This window comes from Sardina pilchardus, chromosome 15 (genome assembly GCF_963854185.1).
Source record: "Sardina pilchardus chromosome 15, fSarPil1.1, whole genome shotgun sequence".
Taxonomy (NCBI): domain Eukaryota; kingdom Metazoa; phylum Chordata; class Actinopteri; order Clupeiformes; family Clupeidae; genus Sardina; species Sardina pilchardus.
The window spans coordinates 16,806,090-16,830,119 of NC_085008.1; the positions used below are offsets into that span (position 1 = coordinate 16,806,090).

Below are 24,030 nucleotides of genomic sequence, written 5' to 3' on the forward strand. Positions count from 1 at the left end.
CGATGGAAACAAAAGCATGTTAGATATTTGCGGAGAGAATATGCAGGACTGAGCGGCGGTCATATTGTGTATCGCTTTGCGGTACATCTAGTTTAGTTAGCAACTTTCAGGGACAGGAGCCAATAGCTTGTAGATCCATTATACAGAATTAGTATAACAATCACATGCAAAATCAGTGACGAAAATTCCGATTTTACCATTTGTGCTAAAAAAGTAAATTATTTTTACCTGCCCACTATTAATGACGCAGTAACAAAAGTCTAGACCTGCAGCCAGGTAGGTGCTACATGTTGGTGTGAGGTTCCCTTTTATCAAGGGTTGGCAAAGCACTATGCAATGTATTGTTGTTGCATGACTCACTCATTTTCAGATACAAGGAAAAGCTGAAAGCAGCGCAAGCTTATCATTTTGAAACAGATGTGTCTGGTGGAAGCAGCTGCATATGTAATTGCTTATAGCTTTAGAGCAAGAGAATTGAAGCTGTCAGAGAATGGGCTGACTTGTGTGAAAGGTTCAGACTTTGGCATACTATTTATCTTAAAGGCTGTTGAGATTCATAAACGTGTTGCAGTGGGTGAATCTATTTGTGAATTATGTGTTCTGTTGGATCGCGGTGGAAGGAACTATCTTTTTTATCTTGAAGATACACATTCAAAGTTCTGACACATATTTGTCTCGACAGTAGCTGCAGGCATTCTTCCAAATCAGCTGGTGTAAAATTGACTCTAAATGACTGCTTTCTGGTGATCTGACCTGAGGCATCTTCATGCAGCCCCTGGTGAAAAGAGGTCACCATTCCCTAGAACAGTTGTTATCTACTTTCCAGACCAAACTGAAAATTACACATTCTTCTTGGATAATGCTCTGAGTGTGTTTCAGAGGTATGGAGAAATAGTCCTGCTTTCCTCATTATAGCACAGTGTTCTCCTCCTCCTCCTCCTCCTCCTGCTCCTCCTGCTCAGTGCAGAGGGGGGAGAAATCAACCCTTTAAAGAGATGTTCCTGCTCCTCAGACTGCTAAAGGAGATGATGTCATCCCCATAAAACTAAATATTTGTCCAAAAAAAGAAAAGAAAAGGTTCATGTAGCGATGGAGTGGCTTACTGCACATTAAAAGTGTACTTTTGAAGGAGAGCTTTAGCTATACTGCTAGCTGTTAGATATCTTGCCGCTGTTATTGTCTTTTTGTTTTTGTTTTTGTTTTTTAATGTTTTTGCTTCTTCAAGTCAAAGAGTTCAATGCATGTATTGTCATTCTTTAATGCATTCTCAAAATTGCTGGAATGCGTCCGTATTTTAAGCCTCCATACAAATCCACGAATCAAATTGGATAAATTCAAATAAAAAAAAAGTGTGGAGGCCATCCATGATGACAATGATGTTGGACTCTGCAGTGTGCATGTGCAACGTGAGATTAACGTCAACCAAAAAAAAAACTTTGTTTTCCATGAACTGTCGCTGCTGTGCCTTGGGATCTTTTTCACTATTGCCTTAAATTGTCAAAACAAAAAGATGGAGGAAAAAAAACTCTGCTGATTGGTCACCAGAGTCGGACTTAATTGAAACCTTATGTATGGCATGTGGAATTCTGGGACTTTGGCATGCTCCCAAGAATCCTCAGAATGTAAAGTTTCTTTCCCTCTCTCCCTCTCTCCTGGTCTCCCTCTCTCCCTCTCTCCCTCTAGCTCTCTCTGTGTCTCCCCCCTCCTCCTCTTTTTTTTCTTTTTTTTCCAGGGGTGTCTTACATCAGCTCACAGTCCTTAGAGTTCGCCCTGAGAGAGAGAAGCTTGAGAGAAAGGATTCTAGCACCCACTCTCCTACACTGGCTCAACTGGATTACGAACTTCTTGGGACAAATGGTTTGAGAGAGGAAAATCTTCAGAAGTAAGTCTCAATGGTGTCTACAAACTAGCTCCTTTTTTTTAAGAAGGCGCAAGTTTGTTTTTCTTTTCATATTGCAAGAATTATACAGCTGTGACTCAAAGTTCATCGTTGGCAGTCGGACTAGATGTTTATTCTGAACTAGATTAAGTTCAGCAAGTCAAACTTCACTGGTTTTGTTGACTGGTTTTAGGGATTTTTTGTCCACTTTCTCTGTATTAGTTGCTGTTTGCATGGCAGACCAAAATAGCAGATTGCAGAGTAGCTAGCACTCCGCGCTCCACTGTGAAAGAAGAACTGGTGCAAACCAGCTGTTTTGGAGAAAGGCTCTTGTGGTGGCTGTGTGCAACTCTAGTGTTTAGCAACTTGGCATTTACAGGTCAAAACAATGTATAACTTGACTTCATTTTGTGTAAGCTGTGTGAATATTTTCCATCCTCACTTACTGCCTTTCCTTTTAAACTAAGCTTGTTGAAGTGTTTGTCGAGTTGTTATGTGAATTTTATATCAGATCAAAAATGTAGACAAAACACAATCCATGTTACATTTTCTATGTATAAAAAATAGCGCTAATGTTTACTTGTTCAAAAAGTGTTCCATGTTGACTCATACTGACCATCAAAAGCAAATGGCATACAGCACTTCTAAAGATTTGCCACAGAAAATAACAGTTACATGTTAATTACTTCAGTGTGCCTGTGTGCAGTATGCTCCATGGTCACTCAACAGTAACTATGCCTATTTTGTAGTAACTGGAATTTGTCAGGGAACAGTCGGTGCACATTTCTTCACAACTGTTTCGCAGCCACTTGTGACTGAAGTTGCCTTGGCAACACTCAGTTGACGTGTTGCGCACGAAGGTGTTTGTGGCTACAGGGCACTGAGTGACAACCTAAATGCTGCAAGGTCAAGGTGCTCCGTTATGTGACCTGCATCCTATTCCGAGCAGCCTCATTTGTATTGGACATGGTTCATGACCTCACTGCTGGGAATATCCAGGGATGAACTCTCCAAGGCCTCAACATGTGCTTCAAGTTATCAGAAATATGTGCAGCAGGTTCTATTGCACACCAACCCCACCACCACCACCACCTTAGACTCTTACTAACTTAGAAAAGGTGACCTCTGGATTGAATGTAATAAGCCCACCTTTTTGTCCTGGTTTGTCATCTGCATAATTATATAGTTGTGTAGGATGGTCGGATGTGACAGATTATTCTTCTGATGGACATTTAGCAGCACTAAATATTAGTGTTGATAATATCATAATGGTGCACTTTTAGGTACTGACATTTTTGACTGCCTATATCTCAGTTGGAGAAAGCTGGTTGCGGTAGATTTTAGCATCACCATGCGTCAGATGCAGGCAAGGGACAGGGGAAGTGCAGTGAGCTATGTTATCACCACATCTTAGACACATGTCACTTGAATTAGCCGTCCAACCCTTTAGACTAGTGCAGGATTGACAGCCGTTCACAGATAACGGCCATAATGATACACTGTAATGGTGGTGTGTAATTTTGACTTGTGCTTCAAAACAGCAGACGTTGCCTCTCCCCTGCTGTGCCATTACTCTCCATTTTATGACATTCCACTGCTTTTTAGATCAATCCTGCTGGATCGGGAGAGCAGTGGGATGGCTCTTTACTTAGCAGCTGTATGCATTGAGGTATAAATAGTACTGTCCCAAAGACATCACACAAAATACCAGGTTTTACATCCCACACATGTTCTTGAACTCCAACCCAGCCCAAACCGAAACGCCTCCCTTTTTAAAACACCACGCAGAGAGATTGGGTTTCCGATAATGTCAAGGTAAATAAATTCTGCATCAAAGTTGTTACTTATGCTTGGCAACTTGTGCTCATTCGGTCTCGCCGACCGTCTTTAACGCATTTAGGGCCAGATGACAGTGTTTTGCCGTATTTGTGCCATGTAGCCACTGTCAAGCCCCTCTGGCTAAAATAGAATGATACATTCTTGTATATTTCATCATTGGGATTTTCATCTTGCACACAATGCCTTGATCTAAGATACACCGTAAAATAAATGACAGATGGTGGATAGTCCTTTGTAAAATGCCAGTGAGGTCTGTCTCTATCACACAGCCTATGGAGCACCTCGTCGTACCATACTGTATCTGACTTCCTACAAAAGCCGTAGTGCTGCACCGTATTATATCACAGACCTGAGTCAATTGTGAAACTAAGCTACTGTTTCCTGTCACCACAACTGTCCATCCCAATATATCCAGAAAAGATTATGTTTGTGTTGACTGCCTTTGGCTTGCAAAATGTGTACTTTGGATGGTGTATATTTATGAGCAAGACAATACTTTACTGTACTGACAAGCATGCCCAGTAGCCAATGAGATTTTGAACATATTGTAACCAACATTGATGGGTTTTTTTTTTTTCACTTATGCTTTTGAGGTTATTTGGTGCCCTGGTCTTTCCATTTCGCCAAGTCTAGATGATTTATTCAATTTGACTGAAATGTTATCACTAAACAAATTGTTGGTGTCTGGTCTTTACTAAAAGATCAGAGATTATACAGAGTGAACGGCTACCTTTCAGACAGTGATCGTGGAATGTAGAGAATTTGTATGACACTCAAGTAAAAACACTGTATAAAATACTTTTTGACATTGATCAGATTTACAAGCCTTACTGATTAGCGTGACATGAAACTGGGTGTAGTGTATAAAGGGGCTCAACGGACTGTACTTCCATGAAGTTGCACATCTCTTGCACATACAGAAGTGCTCATTGTCTTTAATAAGGTCATCGAGATCCTGGATAGTGGCTGCAAAGGATTTCTTTCTTCTCTCTAGTACTGTGTACACATATCTTTACACGTCAATGTGAGAGAGAGAGAGAGAGAGAGAGAGAGAGAGAGAGAGAGAAGGGAGAGAATAAATGAGAGGAAAATTAAGCAAGGGTCAGTAAAACTTTCAGACCAACGGCAAAATAATAATGAAAAACGTGAAACAATATAAGCTAATACCAACTCTGTTATTAACTGTTATATACATTTTAATCAGCTTTTATCTAAGAAAATGTAATCACAATTTCCCTAATTTTGAGATTTGTAAGGAAGTGCTACAAGTAGGCAAAAATAATAGAAATATACATGAGAATGCTGTGTGTCGCTTTATGTTCTGTAAAGTGTTAACCAGGTTAATAAAGCACTCAGTGTCCATAACACACGTGTGAGATCTGAAACTGGTCTTGAGTGAAGCTGGAATTAGAAGTCATTGACAGATTTCAGCAGGTCTCAGTCGCACATGATTTAAGCACCATGGTGTGAACTGAGTGCTGCTTTTAAGGAAGGAAATGGAAAAGGATTTCTTGGCAAGAGACATTTTTTCCAAGGGGCAAAGTTGCTGGGCTTAATTTAACTCCAAAAGCTCCAGGGAGAGGCCTTCGAACTGAGGCCCTGGTCTACGCAGGTGTAGAGGCAGAACCGCAGCTTTCACTACCACCTCGCGGCTTGGGGGGCATCTGGGACTCATTTGGGCACAATACGGTACAAATAGTTTTACCCCAACCTTTGGCCAGACAGCATTCCCATTGGTCTCAGGTCTGGCTGTAGCTCAATGGAGTGATCAATGGATAACTTCATTTTTGGGCCAAAAAACTCCCCAAACTTCTAAAGCAAATAAACGTTATTAACATGAATAATAATGTATCTGCGATATCATTGATAGATCACACAATCCAAACATAGAGCAGGACATAAATAAACTAAACCTAAATACACATTTTCTAAGATAAATAAGAAAATACAGAAAAATAAAACAGTACCGGTAAGCAAAATACATACATGTATAATAATAATAATAATAATAATTATTATTATTATTATTATTATTATTATTATTATTATTATTATTTATTTATTTTTTGTAAAATGTATTGAATGCTTGTGTGTGTGATAATATCAATTCATGATACACCACAAGTGAAAATCTCATGCGTGTGGGACACTGGCTAGTAAAAGTGCAGCCTGTGCTACTGTCCTGTACTGCGCAGTGCGCAGGGCCATGCCCCTGTGGTAGGCCTGTAACAACCCTGCAACATGTGACACCTGCAACCGCAAATGTCCGCTTTCCATTATGAAACACACACCAGGTGTGTCTCAGTCCCTGGAATAACGGGGGGCCTGTTTTCAGGCATCCTCTCCTCTCACCCCTCATTGCTTAGTACTACACACACATAAACCCAGATGGTAATGGGCCATCATTAGTTTGTGCTTGATGCTCTTATTGGCAATAGTTTACATGCACATCACCTGGACCTCAGAAATGGCGTTCAATGAGGAGATCAGGCGTTTCCATAAAAATAATGAAATACTTGCGATCCCATATCAGTGCTGGGGGGGTTTGTGAAGGAGACCGAAATGAGAAGCATGTGTGCCCTCACAGCAGAGCGTGTGTGGGTGTGTGGATATCAAACTGTAACCAGAGACACACGCCCTATAAAACGTAACACTGCATTGTTTAGCACTGCACTAATTCAAGCAGCCATTTTAATGGGCTATTATCTCAAGGCACATTGTTCTCTCGTAGCTGTGGAAACTAAGCAGCCATCATTGACCCCCGCCCCCCCAACACACGCGTACACAAACACACACACACAAACTGTGCCCATTCTGCCGCCTTTGTCTCAGTGGTGAAAGGGAAATTTTGACTTTGGTCACACAACAGATTAAAGGGAATTTTTAATCCTCAAAGTTTCACGACATTACTATTTTTCATCAACATTAGCCCTTTCTTCCCAGGCTGCCAGGAACTTTCTCTTCATACTTCGTTCAGTCTCTAAATGTCTTTGCCTTTATATATTTTTTGCCTCTTCTTCTCTAATTCATATTCTGAGATGCATGTGTTAGGCCTGTAAACCCACAGCACGTCTTCACTTGACGTCAGCCATATATCTCTGACATGTCGCTACCTCTCCAACTTTAAAGCCCTGCGAGTGTGCGATGAGTGAGTCTTAAGTCATCTGGAGCGGCCATGATTAAACAGCAGTCGCTCGGCGCATGGAGTCTGAGGGCAGCTTGTGGACACTGCGGAGACCCGTCACTGTCATTTGCAGGTCAATTATTACCATCACAGTGCAAGGAAACCATTCAGCCCCAAGGCCACTAATTGCTAACAGATTCTGACGCTGAGCATTGCCGGGAGACATAATTGCCACCTTCATATAATGTCTCCCTCGTGTCCTGTCCAAACTAGTTAAAATGCACCTATAATCTCATTTGGGATCCAATCAGACTGTTTTGAATAGAGAATAATGTTGTATTTGTGATGCCTCTGGAGGCCCTCGGCGCAGCGTATTTCATTACAGATCAATGAAAGAGGGGAGTTCATGATATCAATTCCTTCATCATATCTTTAATCGCACATGACCATGTAAAAGAGGCGATGGCTTGAGTTCAAAAAGCACATTGGGGTAGAACAAAGACACTTTTGTGTTCAATAAAGTCAGAGAGTCCTTTCTTGATAATATAAGTCAAACTCACTAGTCACGCATATTTTCAGTTTCAGGGAAGCAACACCGTTTTAAAAATGTATTAAAAAATAAAGTCATCCATTGTTTTGTCATAAGACAGTAATAACAGTATTTAAAGGGTCACTGCACCCTAAAATAGGTTTTTTGAGCTGTTGATTGATTGAAAATACTCATAAGTGGTGAACTGTACTATTACCAGGGTTAATATTGACAAAAATCGTGTTTCTCGACAAACGTAACATTTCGTCTGATTTTGTATTGGAGATATTGCTCTCTCGCGCATACTACCGTTTGAAAACATGCCATGGCATGTTGGTCCAAAATACTATTGGAATGATGACGTTGTCCTGCACTTCTAGTCCGACACTACGTCACCGGGTCGTTACAAATTAGGACTGAAACGCCCCAACACCTGCTGCCCTGATTAGCCTACCTGTGATAAGCCATGTCTGCAGCACTCATCCCAGATTGACACGAAATCACCATGGTTGATTGGTTGCAGCAGTGCTGCACTCTCTCTCCAAATTTCAGAACGTCTCGCCCATTTTGAAAGCCGTTTTCAGAAATGTGAAGTGAGTGGAGTTATGGGGTGAAGTGACTCTTTAATTTAAAACTGACTTCCTCTTTTCACTAGATCTGCACATTTCAGAAACATTTTGGGTACTTTTCAATGTATGCCATTGTACAGTATCGGCCAAGACATTAATATCATTGTGGGATGTAGTGTTGACCTAACAAGGAGCTTCAAACATTCGTCCTTCTTTGCACGAAAGAAATATTGTGCATTAAGAGTGAGCCGTAAAAGAGTGAAGTGTCTGCTTGCACAGACCTTTGGGCCACACTGATGGGGCATTAGTGGCATAAACTCAGCTCAGTTTTGCTCTATTGATATTATCTTTTCTCCTGCAGTGGAGGCAGGCCATGTACTATGGACCCTCTGTGTGGTCAGTTTTGGAAAGGAAGCCTGACTAAGAGAAGTTCATTGTTGGGGGGGGGGGGGGGGGGGGGTAGAAAACACAAAAATAAAAGACTTCCTATTTGATTTTTTAACATGCGAGTGTTTAGGATTCATAACAGAAGGTCTGTGTTTGAAGCAAGCCGTGCTGAGATTATACCATCATCAGCACAGCCACTGCTTGTGTATAACGCAGCGCCAAATCTTCTCCTAGTGTCCGTCATCGTGTAAAGCCCGGCCCATGCTGGGTGAGCAGTTGTGATTGATTCTTGGGTTTTGGTGGTTCAGAAATTGTCTTGAATGGGAAGGTGGCCAGGTGGATCTGCCACAGCAGCTGCAATTGCGCTTTAAGCTTTGTTTAGTTTAACATTGATTCATAATTAACGACAATCAAAAATGACTTCTTCATAGCTGTGACGTTTCTTCTTAATGATGATGTTGGGTGAGTCAAGAACAAACCCTCCTAACCTCATAGCTATGTTTTTTTTTTATGTCTCTTGAGTTCTAGGGTTGTACACCGCACTCTCCAAAGCCAAGGTGCCAGAAAAACGTCTGTAATATAGGAAAAAAGTCTCTGCACACTTGGATCCATGCAAAAAAGTGTCTTTACTTATACCAAGCTTTCGGTACTTAGACCTTCATCAGGGCATTGCACACCACATACAGAACAGTACATTTAATAGTCTAACAAGGGTTCAATTAGTACAATCAATCAAACGGGACACACCTGTCTGATTACTCATGACCTCTTGGGAGATGTAGTCCAGTAGACATATTTGTAGTCTGTCTAATACATGTCAGTGGCATACACTAGGTAACTGAGGTGATTTTGAATGAACAATATCCTCAAATGTGCAATTACAATAAACAAAATAAAAAAGTACAAAAAACACAAATAAACAGTCATTTTGATACAACCAGGAGTGTAGAACTGCATAAACATCAGACATTTAGTCATCATACAATGCAGTTCATTCAGTTCCTAACAGTATTACAGTAACACACTCATATCAAAATCAGTATTTAAACCTTTTGGGTGGAGTGTCTCTTGAGTTGAATTGAATGGGTGCAAAGAGGGTTGACACGACACCAGTACCACCTGGCTTAGTGTAATTTTATGGGAATGAACGGAATGTGTGAAAATCATTGTTTTTGCACCTAAACTGAAACTGAGGAAACAGCTGCAGCACAGCTGGATCAATCAAGCCATCATTAGGTGTGAAAACCAGGAGAAGGAGAGGCGGAGGAAATGGACCTCCGGTGAACCACGCCTTAAAGGCTGCTGTGTTGCCAAAGTGAAAAATTGACACAACGTCGGTCGGGGTGTCCGAGCCAACCAAGGTTTTGATAAGGAATGTCCTGATGAGGATGTCCTGAAATCTTTGTTGACGTCTGATTGTGCGCTCACCGTTTAAATTGGACGAGGGCTTCGCCACAAGAAAGGGATACTGTGGATCGCCACACAATCTAATGCAGATTGAATAATTCATAATATCTGTTGAGAGATTACCACTGAACATTTTCTGTGAGAGGTTAATGCTGGCCAAACCAGCCCGCTGAAACCCTTTTGTATTACCATTTGTGGGAAGAAAAGCAAACAACACCATGGCTTTGATGACCCTTATTCCTGTGGAGGAAGTACTCTACAGTAGTCCTCTCAGAGTCAACAATGCAATCCTAGGCAGGAGTGTTTTTGCTGGTGTACATGGCCAGTGTTATCTGCCTAACTGAAAGTGCTGAAATTCTGCTCCCACACTGTGGTTTTGCTATGGAAGTATCTGGTCTCCACTCTTTCCTGTCTCTGGCTGTACAGAAACATGATTTCTTTGAAAAGTTCATTCCTGAATTTAAGCACCCTGTCAATAGCCATCCTGCCTTTTCAGACAGAAGGCAAGATTTCACAACCAAAGAGTCAACGAGGTCAGACCAGCTGGTCAGACTAGTTCATTCCGCGATTGGATGTGACACATGTGGTACAATATGTGCTGTTACAGTGGTTATTATGGTCTGTATGGAGTAACTCATCAATGTTTTACTCTCCGTGAAGTTTACATGGACACCAGTTATCAATAGTTACTAATGATCTGCATGAAATTGATTTACTTTGTTTTTGCTAAATATTTTCATGCATATCAGCTGTTAGGTATTAGGTGTCTATTAGTCAGAAAATTGTTGTCCTGATATACTGCTCACTGCACTGTGTATTTTAATTTGCTCAGAAAAGCAGTGTTTTCTTTCACTCTCAAAAATGTCCTCAGCCCATTCCATTGAATACAGTTTCATAGATCCTTCCCTGGTCCAGACATGGCTAAAACCTAATACTTTTATTTTGTCTGCCTGCTGTAGTATTGTTGGTCCAACGTAATCTGATGTGTTGCAAGAATGTAAAGAAATAGCCCACATGACCTAAACTCAAAACGTCAAACATGTTACTTGTGTGATCATTGTTTGATTTTCTTCTGCTCTGTGTGTCTGCATGACTTTCTTTTTCGTCTTTTTTTTTGTGATGCTGTGGAAAGTATCCATCTTGTGATGTCTGCTTGTTGTGCCCAGATCTGATAGGACTCACAGTGGACCTCCATTACGTTCGTCTGGCTTGTGAAACATTAAACATTATAGCTATTGAAATATACATAGCCTCATTTCTATAATGTGACCATGAAGAACTGGGGTTAAAAGTTCATGTTGAGAGAAGGCTCTGTTGACATAACATTTGGTGAGAGTTTGATGCAAATTTGACTTGAGTTTGATGGGTACAAAGTATAATTTATGTGTCAGATTTAAATTAAAGTTACAATTATACAATCTATTCAGACCAACTAACTCTATGATTTGTTGCATCGGTGAAATACTGTCGGTTTCGTCCCTCTGGGAGTAACAAAAAAAAAATACTGAAATAATACACACTTGGACACTGTGTCGATATGCCCTCCATTGAGCCAAGAAAAAACAGATCTGGGCTTGAGATATATTTGAAATGGCCACAGCTGAAATGGCAACACGCCCCTGCCTTCTCACGCTTATAAGTAGTGCCTCTGGAGGTAGCCGTGCCGAGGCTTGGAGGGCTCCGTGTGTGCTGCCGTGTGTGTTTTGAGCACACAAGCCCCAGTTCTCTCCCTCTCTCTCTTTCTCTCTCTCCCTCTATCTCCCCATCTCTCTCTCTCTGTCTCCCTATCTTTCTCTCTGTCTCTCCCCCTGGCCAGAGTGTCCAGAGCTCTGGTGGTGCTGCTGTCTATATCACATCTGAGGGGAGACGCAGAGAGAGAGGCTCCTCGGACCCGCGCGAAAAAAGTCTGTTGACGTTGGATGCTCTCTTGAGGAGGGGCTGCCCAGAGAGGCCACTGGAGGGGCAGATTTTTTGCTTTTTTCTCTGCTTTTGAGGAACGTAAATAAACAGGGAGGGGACGTCAGCCGGTTGCGTGAAGGTAACAACAGCTGGGCTTTGTTGCCATGACGCTTCATGGAATTAACTGTCAAATTCAAATGTGGAGTGATTGAGATTTATAGGGCCTCATCAGCAATGATAAGCTTTGTTTCAAATTTACCAGATGGCGCTTTGGTTAGTTGATTATTTGTTGCTGTTGTGGTAACTATTTAAACTCTAATACTGTAGGACACTGTACCTGTAAATTGCCTGTACACAGAGAAGTGAAGCATAAAGTGACATTGCGCTTTTTTTGTTTGTGTAAATTGTTCATCATCTGTGAATTAAGCCTTTCCACATGAAGCCAAATCAGCAGCTGATGAGGCTCTGGGAGCAGAAGACCATTTTACGATGTCAAACATTACATTTGTGTTTCCAACAAACTACTTACCAGTTTCATTTTGCATCCAGTTTGGCTGTGCTCATCATTTCCGTTCTCAAAGTCTGTGATACCAAACAACCGACCCAGATCTCTGAAAGTCCCTTGTCTTACCTGAAACTGTGAAATATAGCATACTCATAATGTGATAACGTCTTTTCCAGTTATAGTTATGCGCACACAGGCACAGACACACACTTGTTTTTTTCCAAATCACACACATTTCTGCCAATCAGGGCAAGCTTTGAACACATGATCTGACACTGGCTGATACCAATTCCATATTCCACAGTTGCTTTCTCACTTGTATTCAGAGATTTTGAGATGCAATGGTTTGCGTACAGTGTATAGCAAAAGCAGAAATAGGCCTCTGGTCCAATATCCCCATTTGTATGTTGTGAGGGCTCCTGTGTCTCGGGCAGATTGACCTAGATACTTTATTCCTTTTCACACTTGGTCTGGAATGTGTTTACCATGTGGGGTTGACAGAAGCAGGTCTACCTGCACCATGTATACCAGGAATACCTGACACACGGACTGCATGGGGCTGCCTCTCTCACAGTCATGCTATCTCTGTCATTGTGATATAGACTTATTTATAACACATAAGAACTGAAATAAGGAACAAAGCCGCATTCATTGCTGAAGTTAAGCAGAGACACACATGTCCATTCACATCACAATCCATTAATCGGTAGCATATGGCTGTACCTGGAGTGGTGGCACTGTCCACTTTATCTTCAGAGCAATGCCTTGAAGGCAGGCAAAGGTTTCATTCTATCAGGTTAACTGGTTCTAAGGCTGTTGACATTTGAGCTCAAGAGCCAATCAAATGGCACCTCTTCCCTTCCATGGAATTGTTCATTGTGTGGTCTGAGCCATGTTTGCTATATACAGTACAGTGCCAGTACTGTGCACTGAGGTTTTAGTTTTTTTGCAGTGCACACACTGAACACACAGGCAGAGGACCATGAGAATCACTGAATTTGATGAAAGTGGGATTGGAGTAGAATCGCAGATTCCATTTTTAACCAATTTGGCCATCTTTGTATGGAAAAGTCCCTGTCATATTTTAGCCGTGAAAGACTATAAGTAATCTTGCTAAATTGATGCATTCACATTGTGCACTCATTGTACTATATTGTGTGCACAATTTAGTGTATTGTGCTCTCAATTTACAACAATTAAAATGTGCGCACAATTTAGTGAAATGAGCACACAATTTAGTGAAATGAGTGCACAATTTAGTAAAACGTGAGCACGATTTAGTCAAATGAGTGCACGTTTTATGGAGATACAGTATATCAAAAACATACTGTATCTTGATATGACCTCCAAGATTCCATAAGATAGATAGATTGATATACAGTAGATGGATGTTTTGTTATACAGTATGGTAATTCTGATGTGTGTTTCTGACTGTTGTCTTGTTGCTAAAGCTGGCTAGCTTTACAACAGCAAGATCCATTTAAATGGCTGTTAATCATGTACCTGCAAATCTGCTGCAGTTGAAATAGTGTAAATTAAAATTGAGCAATAGATAAGAATATTTATTGACTTTATATTCATCCACATTGTCTCAGTTTTCCACTGGATAACCCAGAACCTCTGTTCCTGTATCTCACCATTTGTTTTACAGTGTCATTTAAGAGCATGGAATCCCACACTTGACTTTAAGATGTGTTACTATGTCACAGTATCCAGTGTACATGGTGGACTTCCAGAAATAACTAAGGACATTGTAAAACCTGAAAGCATATTGTTGTAACACTATTAATACAAGTTCACACTCTTTGCAGCCATAGGAAGTCTCTGTCAGCCAGCACATGTCTGAAGCACAAGAACATGTAGGATATATTAATTATGTTGTTTTATTATACTTATTTATTTATTTATTTATTAATGTATTATATCACTTAATGTTTATTATAGATCACTTTTGCATTTTTCAACTCTTTCACAAGCCTTGTCAGTATATAACAACAGTAAAAGTCTGAAACCCCTGCGGTGAGATATACTGTACAACACACAGTTCACTGTCTCTTCTTAGTCCAAGTTAGACTTCACATTCTTCAAAATAATTTAATGCAGACATTTGCCAGGAACCCCTCCCTGAAGATCTACAGTGTCTAATAATGTAGGAACGGCTTAACTTATAACCAGTTATGTATGAGTATTTTCATTGTGGGCAATTTGTGTATTGGTTCTGTCCCGGGCCGAAGAGTTAGGGGCTTTCTTGGCCAGGCTTTAAGGTTTAAGGAAAGCGCTTGCATTTGTCATGGTGATCTATAGGCCACTCCCATGAAGGGCGATTAGAAGGGGGTCTGTGTTTCATTTGGAATGAAGACAAGAACTTTTTTGCATTTTTGGATTGTCCAGTGGATATCTGCAAATTCAATGTCCTCTGCTGTTATTGTTGACTTTTAAAACGGTAACATTTTGTAACTTCTTGCTGTAAGAAAAACTTCATAAGTAAATGGCTAGTCAAATGACGTAGTATTAACATGTGTTTTTTTTTGTTTTTTTTTTGATAACTGAAATGATATTTGGAGCTGAAATGATATGTGGTATATTAATTTATTAGATGCAAATACTCTATTTATACACAAACATTATATTGGATATATAGAAATATTTAGATTTTAATGGCCAATCAATTGATTAGATTATTTTGTGGATATGCCTCAGGTTCCTCTGTCAGAGGATTTTAATTGGCAGAGAATCAGAAGGCAGCTATTTATCAACGTACACACAATGCACACAAATAACTCAAACTCTTCTTTACAGCTATGGTTGCTTACATAACACATTATAAACCACATATGGTGTTTCCTATAAAGTGAGAAAGAACCTCAATAAAACGAAACTGGGTACCAAACACTTCAATTTGCAATCTTGTGGCACATTAAAATGGTTGTCTTTCCTTCTAAGCACATTTAATTAACAATGCTCCATTATGAACAATTTCTGCAAGGGCCGAGCACTGAAGAGGTTATACTGTAGCTATTATGAACACAGGGAACATCAGATAAGACACACACTCTTCCACCCATGCACAGATAAGTAGACTAACAGGCACACACTGACATGCACACTTGCATAAGATCAGGTCAGCTGGGACATTAGGCCCTATTTTAATCTCATCACTTTTAAGTGAAGATACCATGAAAAGTCATGTTTGAATTAGTTCTTTCATTTAGGGTCACACCATTTCCCCCTCAGATGGCAGCTATCTCTGCAATGACTCTGGCCCTCATCTGGGCCATCTGCTACCCTGGTTGTAGGCCTACTCTGACAGTATTCAACAGGGCTATAGGCTAGGCTAGGCTAGGCTAGGCTAACAGTGGCATGCCTGCTGCTCCTCAAAACGTGCCCATTCCGCCGTGTTGGCACTGAGAATATACCACGCTCTCTTTTCTCCGGCTGAGGTCATGTCTGTCGGACACGTGGCTCTGACTGCCTAGTGCCTACCATTCACTGGTGATCTGTTGCTCTCCGTATTTATTTTTCCTCTTGAGGTGTTATGCCGCCATGCATGAAATAACTGCCCCGCGTCAGTCTTTTGAGTGAAGTCATTTTTGCATCAACTTAAAAAGTTTGTTGGAAGTTTACCAGGCAGTTGTAACATAAGCACAGAAAACTGGTCCTTGACAAAATGTTCAATCCTAAATATGAAATTGTTTGCATAGATAACTCCTGTGGAAGCTATTATCATCATCATCATCATCATCACTGTGATGATGTGCAATTGAGGCCGTTTTGTTCCATCTGGCCAAATTTAGACGTGATGAAAGCGGAGGAAAATCCCGTCTCCTCAGTGGGTCGTAATTGCATCTTTAATGTCCTAATTAAAGCCACCTCCTCAATAAAGCTCCTTGGTTTTACTGCATAATTGATGTCATTGCCTCATCTCTTTTTCCTCAAGAGATTATCCAGCTCCGAACCTCCTTGAAAAATGATTCCAATTATGGCCTTGCAGTGGGCTCCTAATTCTATGCAAATGAAACAAAAAAAAACCTTGGTGAATAATGCTGAAACATTATCACGGGCGTTTTTTTCCCTCCATTAATAGCTGCTACTTCTGTCACTGCTTTATATGAAGTGGCTGTGTAACTGAATGTAATGTGTCTGTGAGTGTTTGGGCTCTTCTGTGGTAAAAACCTGCCTCTTTTTATTTTGAAGATATGAAGACTTGGTGTCTGTCCAGGATGAGGCGCCCATGGAAAACCCAGCTTCCGTCTCTCTTTCTGCTTTACCTGTTGGGAGCTGTGAGGACTCAAGTCAACCCAGGTAAGGCCATGCCTACTGGAAGTGCACTGACTGATGACCAAAGATTTGAGAGAGCATACAGTAGCAATCTTTCCTTATGCTTACCTCATGCATGCAGTATCTGCATATGAAGCGAGGAACTAGATGGTTAGTCAATTCAGTCTTAAAACTGTATATCCCATACATGCCTGTATATCTTTTAAGGACAATATACAGTACATATGCCTTTGTTTTAGTTTTTAATAGAGCAGGCACATATCAACTCACACGCCATCTGCTTGATAGTGAACCATCTCAGTCTGGCATCTGCAACAACTATAGAGGGTTTTTTTTTTCTTTCTTTCTCACATCCATGGGTGGTTTGTGGAGAGGAAAGTGTGATGTCAGTGTAAGGCTCAATTATACTTTACAAGGCATCCAGAAGCCAACATTTGGTGAGCAGAGATACAGTAGAAGGAAGGGCCTCACGATATACTGGTGCAGGGGGAACCAAGCGAAATGGGGATTTACTTCCCAGGCTCCCCCCGGCCCCAAAAGCCACACACAAAACCCCGCAGCTCCGCGGCAATTTCCTGGATCATGTGTCCGTGCACCCGGAGCAAGCACCATCGATGTCCTGCTTGACTGTAGGCCAAAGCAACAACAAAAAAAAAAAAGTATTGTGTGTTAATGCAATAAAAGGGCTGTCATCAACTTGAACTGTAGAGTGTGAGTCCATGACAGATTGAAGAGTAGGGCTCCGCAATAAGGGTAGGAATGCGTGCGCTTTTAAGAGTTCGTTTACAGCTGTGTGGTGTGGCGCTTGCATGGGAGAAGGGGGATAATTGTACACCACTGCATCGCGAGTAACATGTCACTTTAATTACCACCCCGCTTGGGCGAACTACAAAGATGACCGAATGTTCCCCGTAAACTTGCTTGGCGTTGTTCAAAGTAAACACAGAATATGTAAAAATGTGTCATAAAAGTGTCCTTTTTTTTCTGTGGCTCGGACACAGAACATTGCAGTTCTTTTGATGGGCTCTGTTGGCAGGTCATTCTCCCTTTTGCTATTTTATCCAGTAGGATGAAAGATGTGTACTGGAAATGCTATTTTTCCAACTATGACTGTTTAAAACAAGGACATTTAAAACATGGGTAAAACACATTTGACTGCTGCCTACCATGTAGGCTACCTTGAATTACTTGGAAAGTATGTGAAGATGTTCTGGTTTAAGATCAAGTTCCATACCCATTTTGCATTTCTCTGCTGGATTTCCTTAAATACCAGGCAAAGCTGAGGTTGTAAACTGCATCTTTACCCTGATCGATATCGAAGAATGTGCTTAACATTCTTTTAACAGATTGGAAAAGAGTTTCTGGTTACTGTACAATAATCTGGTTACTTGGAATAATCCACAACGTGAGTGTGTTTGGGAAATCTATTCTTTCTCTGAGAAACCAAATGAACTCATATTTCATTTTTTGGGAAAATATGAAGTATATGAAATAGGCCTGGCATATTTCCATTTTCCGTTTGAATCTCTCTCTCTCTCTCACTCTCCTTCACACACACACACACACACACACACACACACAGAGAAAGAGAGAGAGAGAGAGAGAGAGAGAGAGAGAATATCTGCCCAGAAGTAGTTCCACTGATTGTTCTTTTTCATGAAGTGATAAAAAGGGAATGGAGCAAGTCCCTGGATCGCTGTGTTCTGATCCTTTTCCACTGGGATTAGCCAAAGGGTTCTGCAGAAGCCATCAGGCCAAGGATCTCCACCGGGCCTCCACATTCTGATCCCTGCAGCTGAGCTGCATCCCCTTTGTCATTTATTTAAGCAGAGATCAAGCAAGGATCTGACCTTGGCCTGAGGTTATTATTACATGCAGAAAAGGGGGTGAGTGAAATGGGGGGGGAGTGTTTACAATGGATTCAGCAATCAGACTGGAGTCTGTGGCTAATGCATACCAGACATTTTGACAACAGGAAAGTACATTGAAATGGGAACTCTCCTCGTTCCAGAAGTTTCGGTGCATTTTCCAGATAGCCCGCTCCAAAGTCATAGAGAAGCATATTTATGCATGTACACTTGCTTATTATCGTGACATACAAGAAACATACATGTGAGCCCAGTCCACTAAACAACATTTTAGACTGAGTTTACATATCATGAAAGACTTCGGAGACAGAGTCTCCACAGACATTTGGACAGAGGGATACGATCAGTAAGATAGTTACTCCGACTTCACCCTTCTGAATGTATTTCTACAACACAACAAAGGGGAAAAAAAATTGAAGAGAGAAAAAGTTTTCCAGTAGCAAATGGAAATGGTCAAAGCTACAGCCGAGAAGGAAGCAAACGGCCAACTTTCCCCTGCTTAAAAAATCCAAAGCACTGCAGTTATGCCATCCCAGTCTATTCCATTTCTCGTGTGCGATGTGCGATTGAAAAAGCTCCGTATGTGTGTGTGTGTGTGTGTGTGTGTGTGTGTGTGTGTGTGTCTCTCTCTGTGTGTGTGTGTGTGTGTGTGTGTGTGTGTGTGTGTGTGTGTGTGTGTGTGTGTGTGTGTGTGTGTGTGTGTGTGTGTTGTTAGCTTAAGTACGGAGGCAGAGTTTTGACACAGCTTGAGATTTATGAGGCCGACTTGTGAACAAATGAGTGAGTGAGGATGACATTGTGCATCCGCTGTAGGGCGCGTGGCTTGTGTGCGCATGTGGATTGGCAAGCCTGCGCGCTCGACTTTACTGTTTATTTGTGTATGCACTTGCAAGCGCGTGTGGATCCTCTTGTGCATATTTGTGTGACTAAATCTGTGTGCCACAATTGGTAAATGCTTGTGCATTTGTGCGTGCACCTGCATTTGCAATTTCAGGCGAGGGTGTTTGTGTACTTACAGTATGCATGGCATTCTATTTACATCAGTGTTTGCCTCATGTATGTGCATGTGCATGTGAGATAGTGTCTGTCTGTCAGTCTACCTGTCTGTCTGTCTGTATGTCTGTCTGTCTGTGTGTGTGTGTGTATGTGTACCTTCCCCAGTCTGCATGTGTGTGTATGCGAACAGGAGGTTGTTGGAGCCAGCGGTTAGACAGCAAACACAGAAGAACAAGCGTGCCTTTCACAAGCCAGTGCATGGAAAAAAAAAAACGTCAAGAGGTGAGGGGGGAGGGGGGAGGGGTGGAGGGGTGGCAAGACTGGCTGAAGAACTGTGGTCTACCAGAGAGAGTGGGACCAGCGCTCGCCCCCTGAGAGCCCGGTGCAATGGCACTCTGCTCCTCCACAGAGCATGGTAGTTTTCCACCTTTTCCAAACTGGGGTATTTTTAGCAAAGACCTGAGAATGATGCCTTGACCACAGTCCCATATTAGACTCGTCCGAAACACCACATTCACCAACACAGTCTTGCACACACTCACATGCGCGCACACACACACACACACACACACACACTCACACACACACACACACTCTGATACATGCTATTTTAAGTACTTTAGCCATTTTTGCCTGTATTCAGATAGGACAGTGAATAGTGACAGGAAGCGAGTGGGAGAGAGGGATGGGGTGGTAATCGGGAAATGGCCGCATGTCGGATTGGAACCCTGGGGACCGTGGGCACTTGACCCCAATGTGGTGTGGACGCTGAAGCTGCTTGCGCCACACCGCCCACCCCCCACACTTACACATGCTTAAACAATGTGCAGATACCACACACACACACACACACACACGCACACACACACACACACACACACACACACACACTTACACGCACACACAACACACACATACATACACACACATACACACACACACACACACACACACACTTACACGCACACGCACACACACACACACACAACACTCACATACACGCACACACAGACACACACACACACACACACACACACACACACACACACACACACACACACACTCACTCACACACTCACACACACACACACACACACACACACACACACACACACACACACACACACACACACACACACACACACACACACACACACACACACACACACAGAGTGAGAGTGAGCATGTTCCAGGATTGCCCCCTCACTGCTTTCCCTTGGGGTCACCCTGAGAGGGCAGAAAAACAAACACAGAATAAAACAACATTTGTGGAAGTGTGTGTTGCTCGCTCCCTCTAAGAGGCACAAAGGAGCCCCTTGTCTCTCCAGGATCTCTCGCGGAGCGCCTTAGGATGTGGCATTAGAAACGTCGCCTCAGGTGTCGCGCGAAGGATTTGGAAATTGTTTGGATGCTAAAAATGGACGGTCAAATTAAATAACAGTTACGTCAAGCACACACTACAGGTCTCTGTGTTTGCTAAGTAGTCTTCAAATCCACTTGCCCCCAGGTCATGCATGCTCAGTTTGGCTTCTAAAATCACCTCCAAATATTATTACTAGCTCTTTTTTCGACACAAATTACTGTAATGTTTTTGCAGAAGTCGAGGAAGAATATCAGCCTGCAGCAAGGGAACACGCCCACACCTGGTCATCACATATTTCCTGTTATAACACATTTCATTATGTTATATTGTTATAACATTAGAATATTATGAGTAAGGTGCTGTGTCCACCAAACGCGTTTTTTGCGCCGACGGCGACAGTTTTCAATGTTAAGTCTATGTAGCTCAGCGCTCACAGCGCTGAGCGCCCTCGGCGGAAAAAAACGGTCGGCGCCGACCTTTTTTGTCGCAGTGCTCAGAGCGCTCAAAGTTGAAATCTGTTCAACTTTTAGAACAGCGCCGGGCTCATCAATGGCACTTCTCGTTATAAACCGTATCTGGTTTTGGTAACTTAGCAACAATAAACACTTATCGAAGCGCCGAGAGGAGGAGGTTGTGGGCGCTCTGGCTGTAAAAAACGCGTTTGGTGGACACAGCACCTAATACGTTACTCTGTGTTATACAAAAAATGCAACACGACCCTTGATGAAGACTTTACAGTTTTTTTCAATTGCTTACACACAATTTTTCAAACCAAGTTCTTTTTAACAAAATTTAAGCACAGGTATCTAACGCCACACTCAGTTTGCATAATTCCTAGATTCTTTGCAAAATGAAACACTTCAGTCAAAACAAACATACTTCAGTTAAAACATACACACTTCATTCAAAACATATACACATGTTTTTAAAAATGCTATTAGTTGTCATTTAACAAACACAGTCCTCAATGATCAGACACTATTGCAGCCAGTTTCACACTGCAGTGATAAATGCAAAACGCATTTGTAAAAAGAAAAATTAGGAAATAGCATGTGTTAGATTTTTGCCCAGACATTGTTATGTAAGGGATCATTTAGATGTCCAAAAAATAGTGACAAACCCACAACATTCTTCATGATTAGTTCGACATAGGGAAAGTGTACATAAATAGGTCTATAAACTTGCACTTGCACTGTACTGTACAACACTGAAGACTGCTGTAGACTGAATATTTCAAGTATTTCTTTCAATACTTACAGTATTTGTAACCATAATCAGTTACAGTAATCAACCAACAATGAAATCAATTGAACAAATAAAATCTGTAGACAAACAAAAACTACTGCATAAAGTACATACACTTCGACTCTGAAGAGCAACTACTGTAAAAGCAACAAGACTGTATAGCACACCTGAGTGCTGCGTTTTCAATTTTGCACATGTGTGCTTACACACCTGGTGGATGTGATTATCCAATTCGTTCATTAGTGTAGTCAATGGCAATCTGGGGCTTTGTAATGACAAGGAAGTAACCTCACAATCCTTATCTGTGTCTAAGGTGTGGAAATGTGTGTAGAGTTGTACAAATCACTGTGTGTAATGTTTTGCAAAAAGGGTGAAGTAGACATTGTGTGTAATGTTGTGCAAATCGGTGGAGGTGTTTTGCTCCTTGGAGTAAAATTTTGCAAATTGTGTGAAAAAAAATATTTTTGTGTGTAAACAATCGTAAAAAACTGTAATAAGGGCACAATATTCTGTTGCCCACTTTGGGTCAGTGAACGCTGAACACAAGGGTCTTTCTTAACTGGTTATCACACCATCACACCAAGTCACACTGTCATGTCAACAAGCTTACACCCTTCTGCCTGCACTCACAAAGCCATGGGATATCTCTCTCCCGTGCAGCATATTGAGCTTCAACCACGAAATGTAGACCACCGCCCTCTGAAGCTGTACATGCACACATGTCCACCAGCACACACGCATGCTCGCATATGCGCCTGTACTCACAAAGAGACTGTTTTTGCCCACTCTCTTTATAGCGCTCATTCTCTTTTCAACTTTTCACCTCTACAAACACTCACAAACGTAGCCTTTGTGTCATGCCGTACAAGATAAAAAAAATGGCCATCTGTCTAATTATTAACGCCATTCGCCATTATATATTTGCTATATCTCTGTCATACTGTACTTCCTTCTCACAAGCCCACAAATTCACAGAGACACAGAGTTAGATAAAGGGAGAGAGCAAACAGCAAGAATATGTTTGTACATCGCTGTGATTGTAAGGCTGGTAACTGTGCAGTAACATAGCAAGCAAAGTGAACATCCAGGGACATCAGCATCTACTGGTGATGTCTGACTGTGAGCCGTAGGGGTGGGAAGGGAGGGGGCAGCATGGGGGCAGGGACCGAGGAGAGATTGACAGATGAGGGGAGGTGTGGTTTGAGCAAACGAAAAAAGGGAGGAGGAGGAGGAAGAGGCAGCGCGGCTCTGTCACATCTGGAAGAGTTTTTTGTTTGGGGCTTGGGCTCGATTTGGACCGTATCAAGTCGCCCATGCCAAGACGAGCCCTGTGAGGTTTCCCCCATCTTGACTTTTAAGCAAACATTTGGAAGAGGGCCGGACAAAAAGAGAGAGAGGAGACATACACACACACACACAAGAAAAAACGAAGGGCCTCTCTGTTGTCCGTGCTGTTGCTGGCGAGCGCACAAAGGCTTTGCTGTTGGAATGGAGGAGTGGTGGGGCCATTCTGTCTGGGAGAGTCCCTTAGCACTTCCGACTCCACGCCGAGTATCCTGATCACCCGCTCAGAAAACACTCACCCACGCCACACAGACACACCAGTGCACACTCACAAGCACATGCTCATTCACAGGGTCATTTGGACACCAGAACCTGATGCCTCATGTTCACCTTCAGAACACCCAGCCACATGTTATAAACAAACGGGTCTGCTTTCTCCCCCACACACACACACCCATGCATTACCGACTTCTGCCCTGTCTGCACACTCGCTAGTCCTCTCCAAGACCAGAAACATACTGTACCACTGTACTGTACATAGTCTTCTAAGTTCTTACTATGACAAACAGACATGGACACGCACACATGTGGCACACACACAAGAAGGCACACAGACGGTGCATCACATGCATACACCACAAATGGTGGCGTATAACACATTATATATATAACAATTGCCTGGGGTGTGCTGTGGTACAACTAGGCCTATGTGACCACCCACTCGTATACTTTCAGTGTATAATTTTTTGTACTGTTGTCTTTATTGGTTGAGACTCTAGTTCAGATGTAGAGAATCTACTGTTACACATTGAACACCCTGACCTTGGAAGTTTAAAATAACATTACTTTATTGTTTTA

The 24,030-nt window shown here is 41.9% G+C and overlaps 1 protein-coding gene across 1 annotated transcript in view; it reads left to right on the forward strand.

Annotated features, from left to right (window-relative positions):
• The first annotated feature begins 1,800 nt into the window (after positions 1 to 1,800).
• The window catches only part of ddr2a (discoidin domain receptor tyrosine kinase 2a), a 37,945-nt gene continuing 15,715 nt past the window's right edge, over positions 1,801 to 24,030 (forward strand). Inside the window, exons 1-2 of the mRNA XM_062556308.1 lie at positions 1,801 to 1,882; positions 16,333 to 16,440. Coding sequence (XP_062412292.1) covers positions 16,335 to 16,440 — 106 coding nt within the window. The 5' untranslated portion in view covers positions 1,801 to 1,882; positions 16,333 to 16,334. The remainder of the gene's footprint in view (positions 1,883 to 16,332; positions 16,441 to 24,030) is intronic.